General features: G+C 46.1%; 1 protein-coding gene across 1 annotated transcript; it reads left to right on the top strand.

Moving 5' to 3' along the window:
- Positions 1 to 10,671: 10,671 nt before the first annotated feature.
- Positions 10,672 to 14,207, top strand: LOC146183609 (hexokinase-1-like). Its single transcript, XM_084608385.1, has 2 exons — positions 10,672 to 11,319; positions 13,355 to 14,207. Exons 1-2 carry the CDS (start codon positions 10,724 to 10,726, stop codon positions 14,205 to 14,207), a joined length of 1,449 nt encoding a protein of 482 aa, XP_084464511.1. The 5' UTR covers positions 10,672 to 10,723.
- The last annotated feature ends 466 nt before the right edge of the window (positions 14,208 to 14,673 follow it).

The following is a 14,673-nucleotide window of genomic DNA, read 5'->3' as shown; positions in this document are numbered from 1 at the left end:
TGGCAGCTGCCGCACGCCACGAGCGTCGAGAATAGCGCTCACTTTTCGAGACGTGTGTACAGGACTCCTATCTTGTTGAAAAAGGTAGAATCCATCTGGGAATGGTCCGTCAAGGACATATGGCGTTAACACACTCTCAATGATGTCGACGTAGGCGTCCGAGGTGAAGGATCCATCGACTCTCACCAGAGGCCCCAGTCCATTTCTTGACATGGCGCCCCATACAGCCACGGAACAGCGACCACTGGAGAACACATTTTGCACGTATGGCGGGTCGTATCTATATAGGAGAAGAAAATCAGTACAAAGTTATAATTTGGGTCTTATGCATCAGGTTGAGCGCGAGTGAAAACTAACTTTTCCGTGTAAAAAGGTTTGATTAGCAACTGTGAATCGTTTCTAAATAGTTAGTACTTGAACCACGCTACTAAATGACAAGAGTTGTTTCGAAAGAGCAATTACTTTAGAGTAAATTGCGGCATCGGCACTAAGAAGCGTTTGCTAATGGACTCTCTTCGGAAGGGCGCTTCTATCAACATCGCGCACCTCCGAGATATTGCATGCTGAGGAGGAGTATTCGGCATTGTTTACGACGTATATTTCATTTGGGAACACGAAGAAAGCAGTTTGCCGCTATATCCTACTTTATTCGTATTCTTCATATAAAATATTCAGGATTTACTTAGACGCAAAAAAAATTGTATCCATACCTGCAATTCACTGGCCTCCAAACTCGGCACTTCTGGTCCCAGCGGGTGGAAAAAGAAGACTCGTCCGAGAATATAACTTCGGACCAGTCGTCCACAGTCCACCCTTTCAGAGAGTTGGCGAACTCGAGCCGTTCCTTGCGCTGTTTAGTTGTCAGATGCGGCTTCTGGGCAGCCATGCACGATCGGAGACCAATTTCTTTGAGCCGCCGCCTGATAGTTTTAGCAGATATATTCAGTGCAAGTTCCTTGCGGATTTCTTCTGCAGTCATCAAGGGGTCGGCCACCGATGCCGCTATGATCAGGAGGTCATCTTCTCCTGTTGAAGCTCTCGGTCGACCTGGGCGCTTGGAATCTGCCAGGCTGCCTCCATTGCGGAAAACGCGAATGGTTCGGGCTACTGCAGATTTGGAACGACCGGTACGGCGAGCAATTTCTCGCTGGGGAACACCTTCCACGAAGAGACATGCAATCAGTCTCCTGTCGTCGATCGGCACTCTTGGAGGCATTTTGCAACTGGCAGGATTTGCGATGAAATTATATAGGTTTTCCTGGATATCGCTAACCAATCATAAATCAAGTAACGTCGATGGCTGAGCAGAAAATATAGGCGTTATGTGGGAAGAGTGCTTGCGCTATCTCGCCTTTCTACGATCAGACGATGCAAGCATGTGCTCATCAGCCTTATCACGTCAGAGTGACTTTTAAACAACTATAGTTCGAAAATTACGGTATTACATCACATAAAATGACAGTACATTTTACGGCCTTACGTCCCCGACGTGATAAGGCTGATGAGCACATGCTTGCATCGTCTGATCGTAGAAAGGCGAGATAGCGCAAGCACTCTTCCCACATAACGCCTATATTTTCTGCTCAGCCATCGACGTTACTTGATTTATGATTGGTTAGCGATATCCAGGAAAACCTATATAATTTCATCGCAAATCCTGCCAGTTGCAAAATGCCTCCAAGAGTGCCGATCGACGACAGGAGACTGATTGCATGTCTCTTCGTGGAAGGTGTTCCCCAGCGAGAAATTGCTCGCCGTACCGGCCGTTCAAAATCTGCAGTAGCCCGAACCATTCGCGTTTTCCGCAATGGAGGCAGCCTGGCAGATTCCAAGCGCCCAGGTCGACCGAGAGCTTCAACAGAAGAAGATGACCTCCTGATCATAGCGGCATCGGTGGCCGACCCCTTCATGACTGCAGAAGAAATCCGCAAGGAACTTGCACTGAATATATCTGCTAAAACTATCAGGCGGCGGCTCAAAGAAATTGGTCTCCGATCGTGCATGGCTGCCCAGAAGCCGCATCTGACAACTAAACAGCGCAAGGAACGGCTCGAGTTCGCCAACTCTCTGAAAGGGTGGACTGTGGACGACTGGTCCGAAGTTATATTCTCGGACGAGTCTTCTTTTTCCACCCGCTGGGACCAGAAGTGCCGAGTTTGGAGGCCAGTGAATTGCAGGTATGGATACCCTTTTTTTTGCGTCTAAGTAAATCCTGAATATTTTATATGAAGAATACGAATAAAGTAGGATATAGCGGCAAACTGCTGTCTTCGTGTTCCCAAATGAAATATACGTCGTAAACAATGCCGAATACTCCCCCTCAGCATGCAATATCTCGGAGGTGCGCGATGTTGATAGAAGCGCCCTTCCGAAGAGAGTCCATTAGCAAACGCTTCTTAGTGCCGATGCCGCAATTTACTCTAAAGTAATTGCTCTTTCGAAACAACTCTTGTCATTTAGTAGCGTGGTTCAAGTACTAACTATTTAGAAACGATTCACAGTTGCTAATCAAACCTTTTTACACGGAAAAGTTAGTTTTCACTCGCGCTCAACCTGATGCATAAGACCCAAATTATAACTTTGTACTGATTTTCTTCTCCTATATAGATACGACCCGCCATACGTGCAAAATGTGTTCTCCAGTGGTCGCTGTTCCGTGGCTGTATGGGGCGCCATGTCAAGAAATGGACTGGGGCCTCTGGTGAGAGTCGATGGATCCTTCACCTCGGACGCCTACGTCGACATCATTGAGAGTGTGTTAACGCCATATGTCCTTGACGGACCATTCCCAGATGGATTCTACCTTTTTCAACAAGATAGGAGTCCTGTACACACGTCTCGAAAAGTGAGCGCTATTCTCGACGCTCGTGGCGTGCGGCAGCTGCCATGGCCTCCGAAGGGAGCCGACATGAGTCCCATTGAAAATGTGTGGGGCCTATTGAAAGCTCACCTGATGAGGTCTCACATTGGGAATGCCAACGCAGACACACTCTGGGAAGCGATCAGAGGTGAATGGGAAAGGCTTCGTGCAGACACAGATGTGGTTCGTTCCCTTTACGAATCGATGCCACGCCGGTTGGCAAGCGTCATCGCTGCTGATGGCGGTTTCACCAAGTATTAGGAATTTTTCGTTTGCCAGTGATGTCTGCATTGTTTTATTTTTATTTTTTGTTTTATGACAATAAACTTGTTGCTTAAGGATTATTTCTCTCTTTTACGCTTTTGGTCGGCACAATAACTATGAATGAGTTGCGATGCACGCTAACGCTCGCAGTTGAAGCATAAGGACCGAGTGTCTTTATCGAGATGTTTTCATCGCAGTGGGCAGTTTGCAGAAACGAGACCTTTATCGCATGCCAGAAGTTATGTTATTATTGAAAGAAAAAAAGAAATAGATCTAAATGATTCGGTATAAAGGTGGCGGGCCCCGTGCACGAGCGCTGTTATCGCTTTCGACTGGCTGCACGCCGAGCACGACGGCCGCATAGCTCGAGCGGCGCGAGCAGTAAACAGCGCCAGCCGCGCCCAAGTGCGGAATAAGCAGCGCTTCAAACAAAACGAGCGAGGAGAAAGGCCAGCGGACACATATAGGACGGGCATGCGCCTAGTCATCGGCCCGCGCAACCTCGACGCGCGCACCACGCCGCCTAGTGGCCCAGAGGCAGCTTTGAAACGGGGCTCCGGCGTCTCGCAAAATATTGTCCATGACTGTACAAAAAACACAGGCTTCTGGGGCAGCTTTTCTGTTCTCGAGATTCCTCTGGCTAGGAGTCCCGAATGTTCCACATGCTGGATTAAGAATGGGCACTGCGTTTACTGCCTGAGCGTCTATAAAGTACGCACTGCTACTGATGTAGCAGCGCTGTATATCATGACAGTGTAATGTGTGCCCAGAGCATCAAGCGGAAATATTTGTTGACTAGATTAAGGCTTAATCATAGGCGATTCCTGCACGCACAGAGCTGCTCAAATGACGCGGACAAGATAGCGGTGCGCATGCCCAGGCTGAACACGAAAGAAAAAAAGTCCACAAATAGCCGCCACTTGCAAGACGAAGGCGTTGGAAGCTGTTATCACTTTGGCGCATACCAAATTCCTAAAAGATAACTGCTACACAGACGAAAACGACAGACACTCCCGGGTGCGGTAAGATGAATTTTTACTTACCGGAGCTAACACCTTACACAGCTTGAAGTGTTGCTTGAAAAATAAATTAAAGGAAAAGAAAATTGCATGACAAACGCCGAAGACTGAGCCAGCATAGGGCATGCGCAAGCAGGAAGGAACAAAACTTACCAGTTCAGATTTGTCTCTTCGTACTGAACAATTACAAGCTTCCAGAGAGGCAATTGCAGCCACAAAGAGACATAATAGATTACCAGATTAATAACATATCGCGTTTATGGAAGCGCGGAACTGTTGAAAATATGAAGAAGTAAATGCAGTTTGACAGCGTCGCTTTTTCCTGCCGGCACATGCAATTTCGCTTGCCCAGTCTTTGGTCTCTGCTATGCATTTCTCCCCTTTTTTTTTCTGACAACACATGGTATATATGATCTTCAGGAACCGAAAACCAGTTAACAGTTGGTGCCTATGTGCGTGTGCCATTTACGGGGTGCCTCTGTTGCTCTTAACATCTAACAATTCAGGACGAAGGCGGCGTGCAAGGCTACAGTCTGGCTTTCTGCAAGCCATGCAGCGTGTTCGCGCTTTCAGCAAAGTAAGAACCGGCTCCTGAGTATTCCGCTCCTCTCGGTGGTTGAAGTGATGATTGCTGTGACTTCCTCATAGTTTGACTACTCCCTTAGTTCTTGCAATATTCATTACACTCTACAAGGAGTTAATTAAAGCCGAGTAAGGAAGGGGCCTGAAAGGCCGTATCGTGTGCAGATGGCGCAAATTCAAGCACAGCGTTAATAATTTCGGATCCATCGTGTTTTGCGAAGTTCCTCTCAACATTATCTGCTGGTTTTGCAATGATCAAGCGGCGCTTCAGTTCTTCTACTGCTAGTCTAAAACATATGCCCTAAGCGGCTTGGTTCACGACAAGCACAGGTAATATTCAGAAAGATGAGGCACTGTAGATGTAGCCCAGCTTTAGCTGACGTGTGCCACGCATGGCTTCGATATAGCGCACAAGCTATAGCGTGTAAGCACAAACAGGTGGTGATAAAGGCATGACTGATGCACCAGTGACGGCTGTCTCCTCTCGTTTGGTTTTGAGGCGCTGCGATCGTCATCCAATCATACCATGTTTCATAATGGTGCTTTAACCGCGCCTGCGTCTGTGTTGCGCGGTTAAACCACCATTATGAAGCAACACCAACTAGTCCAGTTCTTCTACAGTGCATACCATTTTACCTGTGCCATTTATCGGATGCTTTTTTGATTCAGCGTTCCACAACTGGTGACAAAAAAGGTTTGGCTTATAGGGTTTAACATCCCAAAGTGACTCAGGTTATCAGAGAAGCCATATTGGAAGGCTCTGGAAATTTTGACCGCCTGAGGTTTTAACGTGCACTGACATCTCAAAGCACACGGACGCTTTGTTTTCCGCCTCAATCGAAAAGTTGCCGCCGCGGCCGGGATTAGATTCCGCATTCTTGGGCACAGTAGTCGAGCGCCCTAACCACTGCACTACCACCGCGCGGCTAGAGACAAAGAAGCGCACCTTAGTAGTCACCAGTATGCAGTTTCTGTGGTTACTGTACACATTAAGCCTTTCCTGCATATTCTATTTAGGACACCATGAAATAATATTAGTAGAAGCCGGTGGTTAAGAGCATGGCCACAGTTACGTGAAAACGCGTAGCAGAAAGAATACAGCAGCTGCGACAGTTGCCTTCTTCATGCGGCGATTTAGGGATCGTCAATTGACGGCTAGAAGGACGAGGTAGGGTAAGCCAAGGCAAGGAGGGCGTCTAAGTAGCGCGATAGGTTAAACGTGATATCATGGTGGACGAGGTAAAAGCCCCATTTAGCAGCTTGGATGCTGCCTCTTCGCTACAGAGAAAAGGAAGCCACGCAAGGAAATGATTACCAGCACTTTGGCGACTAAAGTGGTGAAAGGCGAAAGCCTGAGTGCCGCATTCTGCTACGCATTTGTTGTGAATGTAGCCGTGAATGATGCTTCGAGTAAAGAGGGTGAATACTGTTTCACATTCCTCCCTTCCTTTACAGCGTGGTACATGTGTCCGCGGATAATTGTGGCAGATACTGCGCCTTTTCTATCCTGTAAACCAATTTCAAACGCCGCTGATGCCCGCTGTACTAACGCCTCCTAGACGTCTGGGTCTGCTTCTGTTTGCTGTGTGGTGCGCCGTTCGAAGAAGCGACTAATGAAAGGGCGCATGAACGCCTGGATCGGACGCCCGGTGGGGTCAGCTTCGTATATGCATGAATCGCCTTGTGAGGTCATGAACTGTCGTGACGGTACATCGCGCGCCCCTTGTCGAACACAATCAGCATTTCATTGAACGCAATAAAGTTCATCGGCATTCTATAATTCGTCGATAGGAAAGGAAAGGCGCAATATCCGTCACTCGTGGAATCTCGCTATCATTCTTACTGTAGACAAGGGGAATTATGAAGAGCGTTTTACGAGCCAGGCAATAAAGAAAAAAAAAAGTCTGGGGTGTGGCGCAGTCGTAGGGATGGGTTGGGGATCCAAGGGATGGAGGTTTGATTCCCCGGGGGAAGCCGAGGTGTATTAGTTTATTTTTTAAGTATCGATTCAATCTCCAAAGCGTGACACTTTTGCTGATGACAACGATGAGCCATTAAAGGCTTTCGCCTTAAAAGTATTTTTTTTTCTACCGGATATGATATTGTTATGCTCCGTAACTGGACTCGAGAGAAACCAATCAATTGGTAGAAGACCATAGGAGCACTGAATGTTCTTGCATTTAAAATACTTCCAGTGTCGTAAAACGAACTTGTCCAGAAATATCTGTTACACAGCCTAAGCGAGGTTGCTAATACATACCGCTATGCAGTCAACCATCATCCCATTATTTCGAAATCCAGATTTGGGAGGGCAGTATTGGTTGCTACAAGATACCACACAGTTAACACAAAGAATTGCCAGGTGCTTAACAAGGTTTTAGAGAAAAATTAGCTGTCGCTGTAACAACATAATTGGCAATCAAAATATCAATCAACTTAGAAGATTTTGCACTAACCCTTAGTGGTAGACGTAATTGTTCAAAGAGCATGTATCGAGTAATAGCTTAAATTAATTTAGAGGAGTAGAACCTCTTGGCATGTTATACGATTATGCGATTTCTTGCAGAAAGAAATGACCGAAATAATAGTCCTTGTTACTGAGTCGTGGTTTGTGCACTGGTTATTTCTATTTATTTGACTGAGACCGCGTGAGATGTCCAGCATCACCGGCATCTTTTGTTGCGAAAGCAACACTACGACAGCCAGAGCGAGACCTCGGGTGGCCGCAGCTACGGGGTAAAGAGGCGTAGCTTCGAGAAGAAGACGAAGAAGAAGAAGGGCAAGAAGACAAAGACGAACAAGACGAAGACGAAGAAGGAGAAGAACGCTTGGTCCTCCGCAGCTAATGATTTCGCTCTACATTCGGTTCAGCAGCGTTGAACCTTTCTCACTTTTTCAGGCAACGTTTTCGAGGTAGATGAAATCCCGAGAGTGTTGCCGTTCAGAGACGTGGCAACTGCCATACCACCTACCAGGGGCATTTCCGTTAATTTTTGAAGACGGCAGGCTTCAGACAGGGTATACTTTTATTTATTTATTTAGAATACACCTCAAAAGCACCAGGAGTGAGGTATTACATGAGGGATAGCGGCATAAAATAAAAGTTATACATTAGTTATCAAACATAATTTATTTTCTTATGAACTTTTTAAAAGATTGCGGATTGGAGTGGAGCATGGCTTGAGGGGTAAGATCATTCCAGTTTTTTGCAGTCTGGATGAAAAATGAAAAAAAGATGCGCAGTAGTGTGAGCAAATGATGGATAAACACTTTTGTTGTGGCTGACACGTTGCGAAGTCCGGTGAGAGGGCATAATTACGTAGTCGGATAGCTGTGAATGATAAAATTAATGAAAAAGGCAAAATCGAAACTTTTTACGTCGGTGACCGAGAAATGGTGGGTTAGCTTGAGACTTTAATTAGATACACTAGTGAAGTAGCTGGAGTTAAACAAAACGGATGGCTCGATTTTGTACTGTTTCGAGAGTGTTAGCAAGGTATGAATGGGGCGGGTCCAAAATAGCGCATGCGTATTCTAATTTTGGTCGAACGAGGGTTAGGTAGGCCATAAGGTTTACAGAGGGAGAGGCAAGTTTAAAAGGATGGCGAAGGAAGCCAAGACAGCGGTTAGCATCGTTTCTGATTGCAGAGATGTGGTCATACCATGAAAGGTCGTGGGTTAAGTTAATGCCTAAGTATTTGCAGGAGGAAGCACAGGAGATTACTGCACCAAAAATTATGTAGTTAGGCGGAGGGAAATAATGTTTTCGATGAAAAGATATGACAGATGTTTTGTTAGTATTGATTGACATTAACCACTTCTTTCACCAGGATTCAATGTGATTTAGATCGCTTTGTAATGCCGTTACGTCGGCAGTACTGCTGATGGGGCGATAGATTACGCAGTCATCTGCGAATAAACGAATGTTAGATGATATATTATTTGACAAATCATTAATATAGATAAGTAACAGTACTGGGCCAAGAACAGTACCTTGAGGCACTTCGGAGACGACCTGGGACATTTGCAATGAACACTTGTTGGCGTAAACGAACTGCTGATGCTTAGTTAGAAAGGAATGGATCCAATTTAGAACTGAGGGGCTTATATTTAGGCATGAAAGTTTAGAAAAAAGACGTTTGTGAGGAACTTTGTCGAGTGCCTTCTCGAAGTCAGTGAGCACTGCGTCTACTGGAATAATAATATCAATGTAAGAGCTTATGTCATATAGTGCTAGTTGGGTTTCGCAGGATAGACACTTTAAAAAAACCGTGTTAGCTAGGATGAAAAAAATTGATGGAGTTTAGGAATTTATGTGCTAGAGTATATTACGTGTTCCAAAACCTTCAAGACAACACTAGTGAGCGAGAGAGGACGGTAGCTTTGACATAAGAAGACGGACTTTTTTTTTGGAACCGGAATGGTCTTGCCCATTTTCCAGTCGGTCGGCACCACTCCAGATGAAAGGGACTGCTGAAATATGTGAGATAAGATGACACTCGTGACGTTTTTTCTATTCTGTAGTATTTTGGAATTAATTTTATCGACGCCAGCTGACGACGTGGGCTTAAGCGATTCGGTGAGCTTCATAATGCCGCGAGGGTCGAACGTAATGTCAGGCATCGTGGGATGATCGGTTTAACTAACTTCAGGTGCATCGTCATAAGGCTCGTTTGTAAATACTGGGGAAAAAGCATTGTTTAACATGCAAATGTTTACATTGTTTAATACATGTACGATATTACGTCTCCGGCAAGCTAAAACGTGCGACGCTGTCGACGGAGACTTTGATCGAAATGTTGGCACTAAAGCCACCGCGTTAAATGGCTTTATGTACGCAAACAAAAATCACAGCTTTATATCACTCCTCGGCCTCTCAGGATTGATTCGCAATCAAAGCGAACAATTCAAGTGTCATTCCTTAAGAAGTGTCACCGTGGTGAGTGATAGTGACCTCAGAAGCACATAAACCTTATAAAACAGCCTAAACATTACTCCCTCGTTTGCTTCGTTTCTCGCCTCGTGTACTTTTAATTTCGGCAAGCGAAATGCACCATTGCGATGGCATCAGCTGTAAAATTCTGATCTCTCGTTTTCGTCGTGATGTAATGATGGTGGCGCTCCACTGTCGAAACACGGTGATTTCGCGAAGCGCAGCGACCACAAGAAGCGTGATTATCTTATATTCGGCGGCCGCATATAACACAATAGCGTAATTTTGCAAACTTGTACTCCATATTTCGCAGAATACTTTTTTATTAGATTGATGAAGCGCAGGGGATGCTAGAAATACATGGGAAAAGTCGATACCTTTGACGAATTCGTATATTTTATTTGACGCGTTTCCAATTAAGAGCAATTCACTTTTTCTCCGCCGGCCTTGGCTCAATCATCTCGGCGCGTCTGAAGATTCAATTTCTGCCCTCAGGATTTATTTTGTGTTGCGAACACGTGCGTTCTTCTTTTTTTTTTTTTTGCCCGCAGGGCCGCGACTGCGTAGGCAGTCGGTTACTCCGGACGAAGTTGTAGAAAAGAACCTGCGCATGCTGGTGTCTACAGTTCATGTGAGTCCATGTTTAAAGATTCCGAACGGTAGAAAATGAGCGAGCCCTCCACTACTTTGTCTTTGATGGACTCCGTGCTGCTGAGGCGCCTAATGTTTCACATAGCCGGACATCGTTAACCCGTGCAAGGATGCCGACGCTGCGTAGAAGCAGCTTTCGTCCCAGTCTAGTAAATCCCTTTCCCCGGGCGTGGGTACTCTTTCTCCGCCTGCCGCGCTACGATTCCAGAGAGGAGACGAGTTAGCCTGTGCTCGAAAAAAAAGAACTGAATTAAGAAGAGCAAGAACCAGTTTCTCCGAGAGGCGCGGCGTTGCTTGCCACGACGTCGTGCTCCAGGTTAAGTCACAGGGAGGAGAAAATTTCTTTGAGCGGGAAGAGCGTCGTGAACACAGCCTCCTTAGCGGCAAAACCAGCCCCTTGCAACGTTAAGTAGGATGGGCCATTCGGTGCTGGAAGAAGTGATAGAACGCTGTTATCCGGAACTGGTCGTGAGTGACGCCGAGAAATGGAACGCTCTGAAGCAGACAGTTCGTCCATTCGTCCTCGATGCCGACACCGTCCGCAGAGTGCGAAACACGTTCCGCATGGAAATTGAGCTGGGTCTACAGAGAAATCCCGAACGGTCTTCGTCGTTGCAAATGAACGTAGCTCACGTACCCCAGCTTCCTGACGGCACCGAAACGGGGGACGTTTTAGCTCTGGACCTGGGCGGAACAAACTTCCGCGTATTGCACCTGCACCTGGGACCAGAAACGTCGAGCGAGTACCATGTTAAGCATTACGCGGTTCCGGAAGTCGTGAGGAAGAGTTCCGGAGAAGAACTTTTTGACTTCCTCGCGGACTGCTTACGTGACTTCGCGGAGGCGAGCGGCTTGACGGGGAGACGGCTTCCTCTGGGGTTCTGCTTCTCCTTTCCAATTGTGCAGAAGACGCTTGATTCCGGCGTACTGATTGAGTGGACTGTGAGCTACGACTGCCCCGGTGTGGTGGGTCAAGACGTCGGTCGCATGCTAAGGGATGCGATACGCAGGTGAGGTAATACACGGGCATTTTTGAAAAGACCAAAGCGTTTCTAGAAATGTCCGCGAGTTTTGTGAGCGAGATTTGTGCCCGATATCTGTGCGCGAGATCTGTGAAGGATATGTACGCCAGATTCCGCGAGATGTGTTCTCCTTAATGGACAGTAATATACGTGCGCAACAGACGAGACAAAGAGGAGAAGAGGACTACGACGGCGCAGACTGATTTAATCGAAGAACGGAACAGCATATATTCTGCGCCGTCATTGTCCTCTTCTCCTCTTTGTCTCGTCTGTTGCGCACGTATATTACTGTCCATCATGGTTCACCAACTCGCCCAATCAGCCGTTCTTCTAGTGTTCTCCTTGTCTAGTGTTCCCACCATCTGCAATGGACACTTGAACGCGCGCCAAGGAACGCCACGCGATAGGAACGATGATTTACCGTCCAAACTCACACTTGCCGGAGAAAGTGTGACTGATACTGCGCCTTTCCCTTCCTGTAAAACAATTACATTTATATGTAGCACTGCAAACAATGACATGCAAATGACAGGAGAGGAAGGTTAGGCTTTCGCCATTCCGCTCTTACGAGACATTTAAAAAACCCTCTAATTTCTCTCTGTCTCTTTTTTTTTTTGCATTGGCTTGAAGCTGCAAAGGAAGGCCCACCGATTTCCTCAAGTCCGGCAGTAGCTTATATGTCGCACGTTTGCTGGACGTCTTTTCGACATCTTTAGTTGCAATATTTGGCCCCCTATTATGATAAATTTTCCGGCAGAAAGACGCAGAGAAGTCTGCCATAATACTTTTGAGCAAACTAGCGTTCAGCTAAAACAAAGTTAAAATACAAAATATGGTCCACAGACACAGGCATTGACACATCAACTTTTATATTTTATATATGTTCATCTTAGCGCATCTGGCAAAGATCAGGGTCACTAATGGTTTGTGGTTTATTTTGTAGAGAGCACAATTATGATGATGACGTATTCGTACTGTGTTTCGAATATATGAGTAAATATAGCCCACCCTGAGTTAGGACGTTCACGCTGCAGCGCAAGCACAGAAAGGGATTCATAGATTACGAAGAATATTCTTAGTGCTTCCTGCCTCTGCTAGAGCTTTGTTTAAAAAATTGGCATCCATATCTATGTAGGCTGGCGGTGATGGGGTATGAACTAAGTTTAGGCTCCTGCGTCTTTCAGAGTGCTTGAATTTTCGTGAATGGCGGCAATAATCTTCTGCTGTGCTCTGTGATGGTTTTACCACACGTCTATCAACTTAAAACCATTTCTAATAGGTCAAGCTCATTGGTAACCCTTGTTGGAAAAATAAGAATTTTAATTTGAAATCTTGATTTTAATATCCCAACCTCAAACTCGCTGCACTGCTTTTAGTTTCATTGATAATTTCGTATTGATTGAATACCTGGCCGTCTTGCACATAGTTGATAGCGGCATGGAACGAAAACGCAGAAAAGAAATGAATCGACATTGAGTTGCATGAGATAGGCTAATAAAAAATACGCACCTTAGTTACTGAAATACTCGGTCGTGAGTTATACGGTAGCACCAGAGTTGATCCCGAACACGATTTACTGGTACTATCGAGGCAGTGTTCAAGTCCCATTTTATATTTGCTTGAAAAGTGCTACTTCAGTCGATCTGTACAATACATCGCAGGCTTCGCTACCTATAAGAGAAACGATTGGCGCAGGATATGCTCCCAGGTTTATTTCTTCGTCCTACGTGGGATTAAACGGGAGCCGTATACCTTGTCCTTTAAACGGCGTCAATGAATAAAAAGCTCTTACGATGTGCAAAGTTGACTCGTGCCCGTCCAGTCCATTCGCGATGAAGAAGGCACCCAAACTCCTGCGCTTAACAAATTACAACTTATCCCTCCTTTACGTTAAGCCACTGCCGACTGGTTTGTTGAATACAATCGCTACAATCTGGTACAGTGAATTAAATACTGTTGAAGAGACGAAATTTCTTCCACTAGAAGTTTAACAGCATATTTTGACATTTCTCTGTGATTACAGGCGTACGGACTTGTACATGAACCTCATTGCCATCGTCAACGACACCGTCGGCACACTCGTTCAAGGAGCTTTTCTTGACAGCGACTGCGCTATTGGACTCATCATGGGCACTGGAAACAACGCTTGCTACCTCGAAAAGGCGGAAAACACCAGTAAACTATGTGTGGAAGGGCAGGAACCGAGAACAAGCGAAGTGATTGTCAACACTGAATGGGGCGCCTTTGGCGACAATGGCCTACTCGACTTTGTCAAGACAAAGTTTGACCGTGCCGTGGACGAGCAGTCACTCTTTCCCGGTTCATTCACATTCGAAAAACTTCTGTCCGGTGAATTTCTTGGGGAAATCGTTCGGCAGGTGCTCGCGGAACTGGTCCGGCAGCAAGTGCTATTCAACGATGAGGGCGCGCTGACAAACTTGAAAAAGCCTGGGAGTTTCACTGCCGTAGACGTATCACAATTTCTGCAGGCAGACGGCGCCGACAGCAGACGCAGTATGCACGAGGTAGCCGCCCGTATTCTGGGATGCGCGGAGCGGATAATCGGAGACGACATCGCCATAATTAAGCACGTCTGTGGGGTAATCTCCGCAAGAGCGGCCCTGCTTGTGTCTATTTGTTTGGCAGAATTGTTGAAGCGAGTCGGCAGAACGACGTCGGTGACTATCGCTGTTGATGGCTCTTTATATAAGCATCACCCAACGTTGAAAACCCTGATGGGCCAGTTCATCAGTGCTCTTGCCCCCGAACGACCCTTCAAGCTAATGCTGGCTGAAGACGGCAGCGGGAAAGGTGCGGGGCTTGTGGCCGCTGTAGTGGAACGGCTACGAAGCGCCATGAAAAATGGCTCGAGATAGCTCTGGGCGCCCGATTCATTCGACACAAAATTCGTATGCTTGAAAACGATACCAGCGATGAGATTTTTGAGGCAATAATAGTTTTATAATAATTTCGTTATTCATTCATACTGTTCCAGTGCGATGTAAAGAAGCTGCGGCAAAGAAGTGGGAGCAGACCTTGTATAACAATATTATTCTCTCTCTATTCTTGGGTAAGAATAACAGAAGAATTTCGAAAACGGGACGTGTAAGAATGAGTAATGTATTTGCCAATTAAGGTCAATAACGAAACTTCAGAGGAGAATAGATTATGTTTAGCAGAATAAATTCGAGTTTTGTGTTGCTCACTCATTTAGGGGCAAGCGATGTTTTATGTTCTGGCATTGGCGAGCTAATTAGGCACATGGTAAGCTACGAACGGATAATAGCTGATCTTTGATGACATGTATTCAAGCATCAAATTAAACACTTCCTTTGCGACTGC

This window comes from Amblyomma maculatum, chromosome 7 (genome assembly GCF_055883805.1).
Source record: "Amblyomma maculatum isolate TAMU_Amacu chromosome 7, ASM5588380v1, whole genome shotgun sequence".
Classification (NCBI taxonomy): domain Eukaryota; kingdom Metazoa; phylum Arthropoda; class Arachnida; order Ixodida; family Ixodidae; genus Amblyomma; species Amblyomma maculatum.
The sequence above is the reverse complement of the archived record's forward strand: the minus strand, read 5'-3'. Positions and strand labels throughout refer to the sequence as shown.

What these genes read in the sequence shown, in the direction of transcription:
- LOC146183609 (XM_084608385.1), top strand. Translation starts at nt 10,724, where the DNA reads ATGGGCCATTCGGTGCTGGAAGAAGTGATAGAACGCTGTTATCCGGAA. An exon ending in CTAAGGGATGCGATACGCAG is followed by an intron (nt 11,320 to 13,354) that starts GTGAGGTAATAC and finishes CTGTGATTACAG; the next exon opens with GCGTACGGACTTGTACATGA.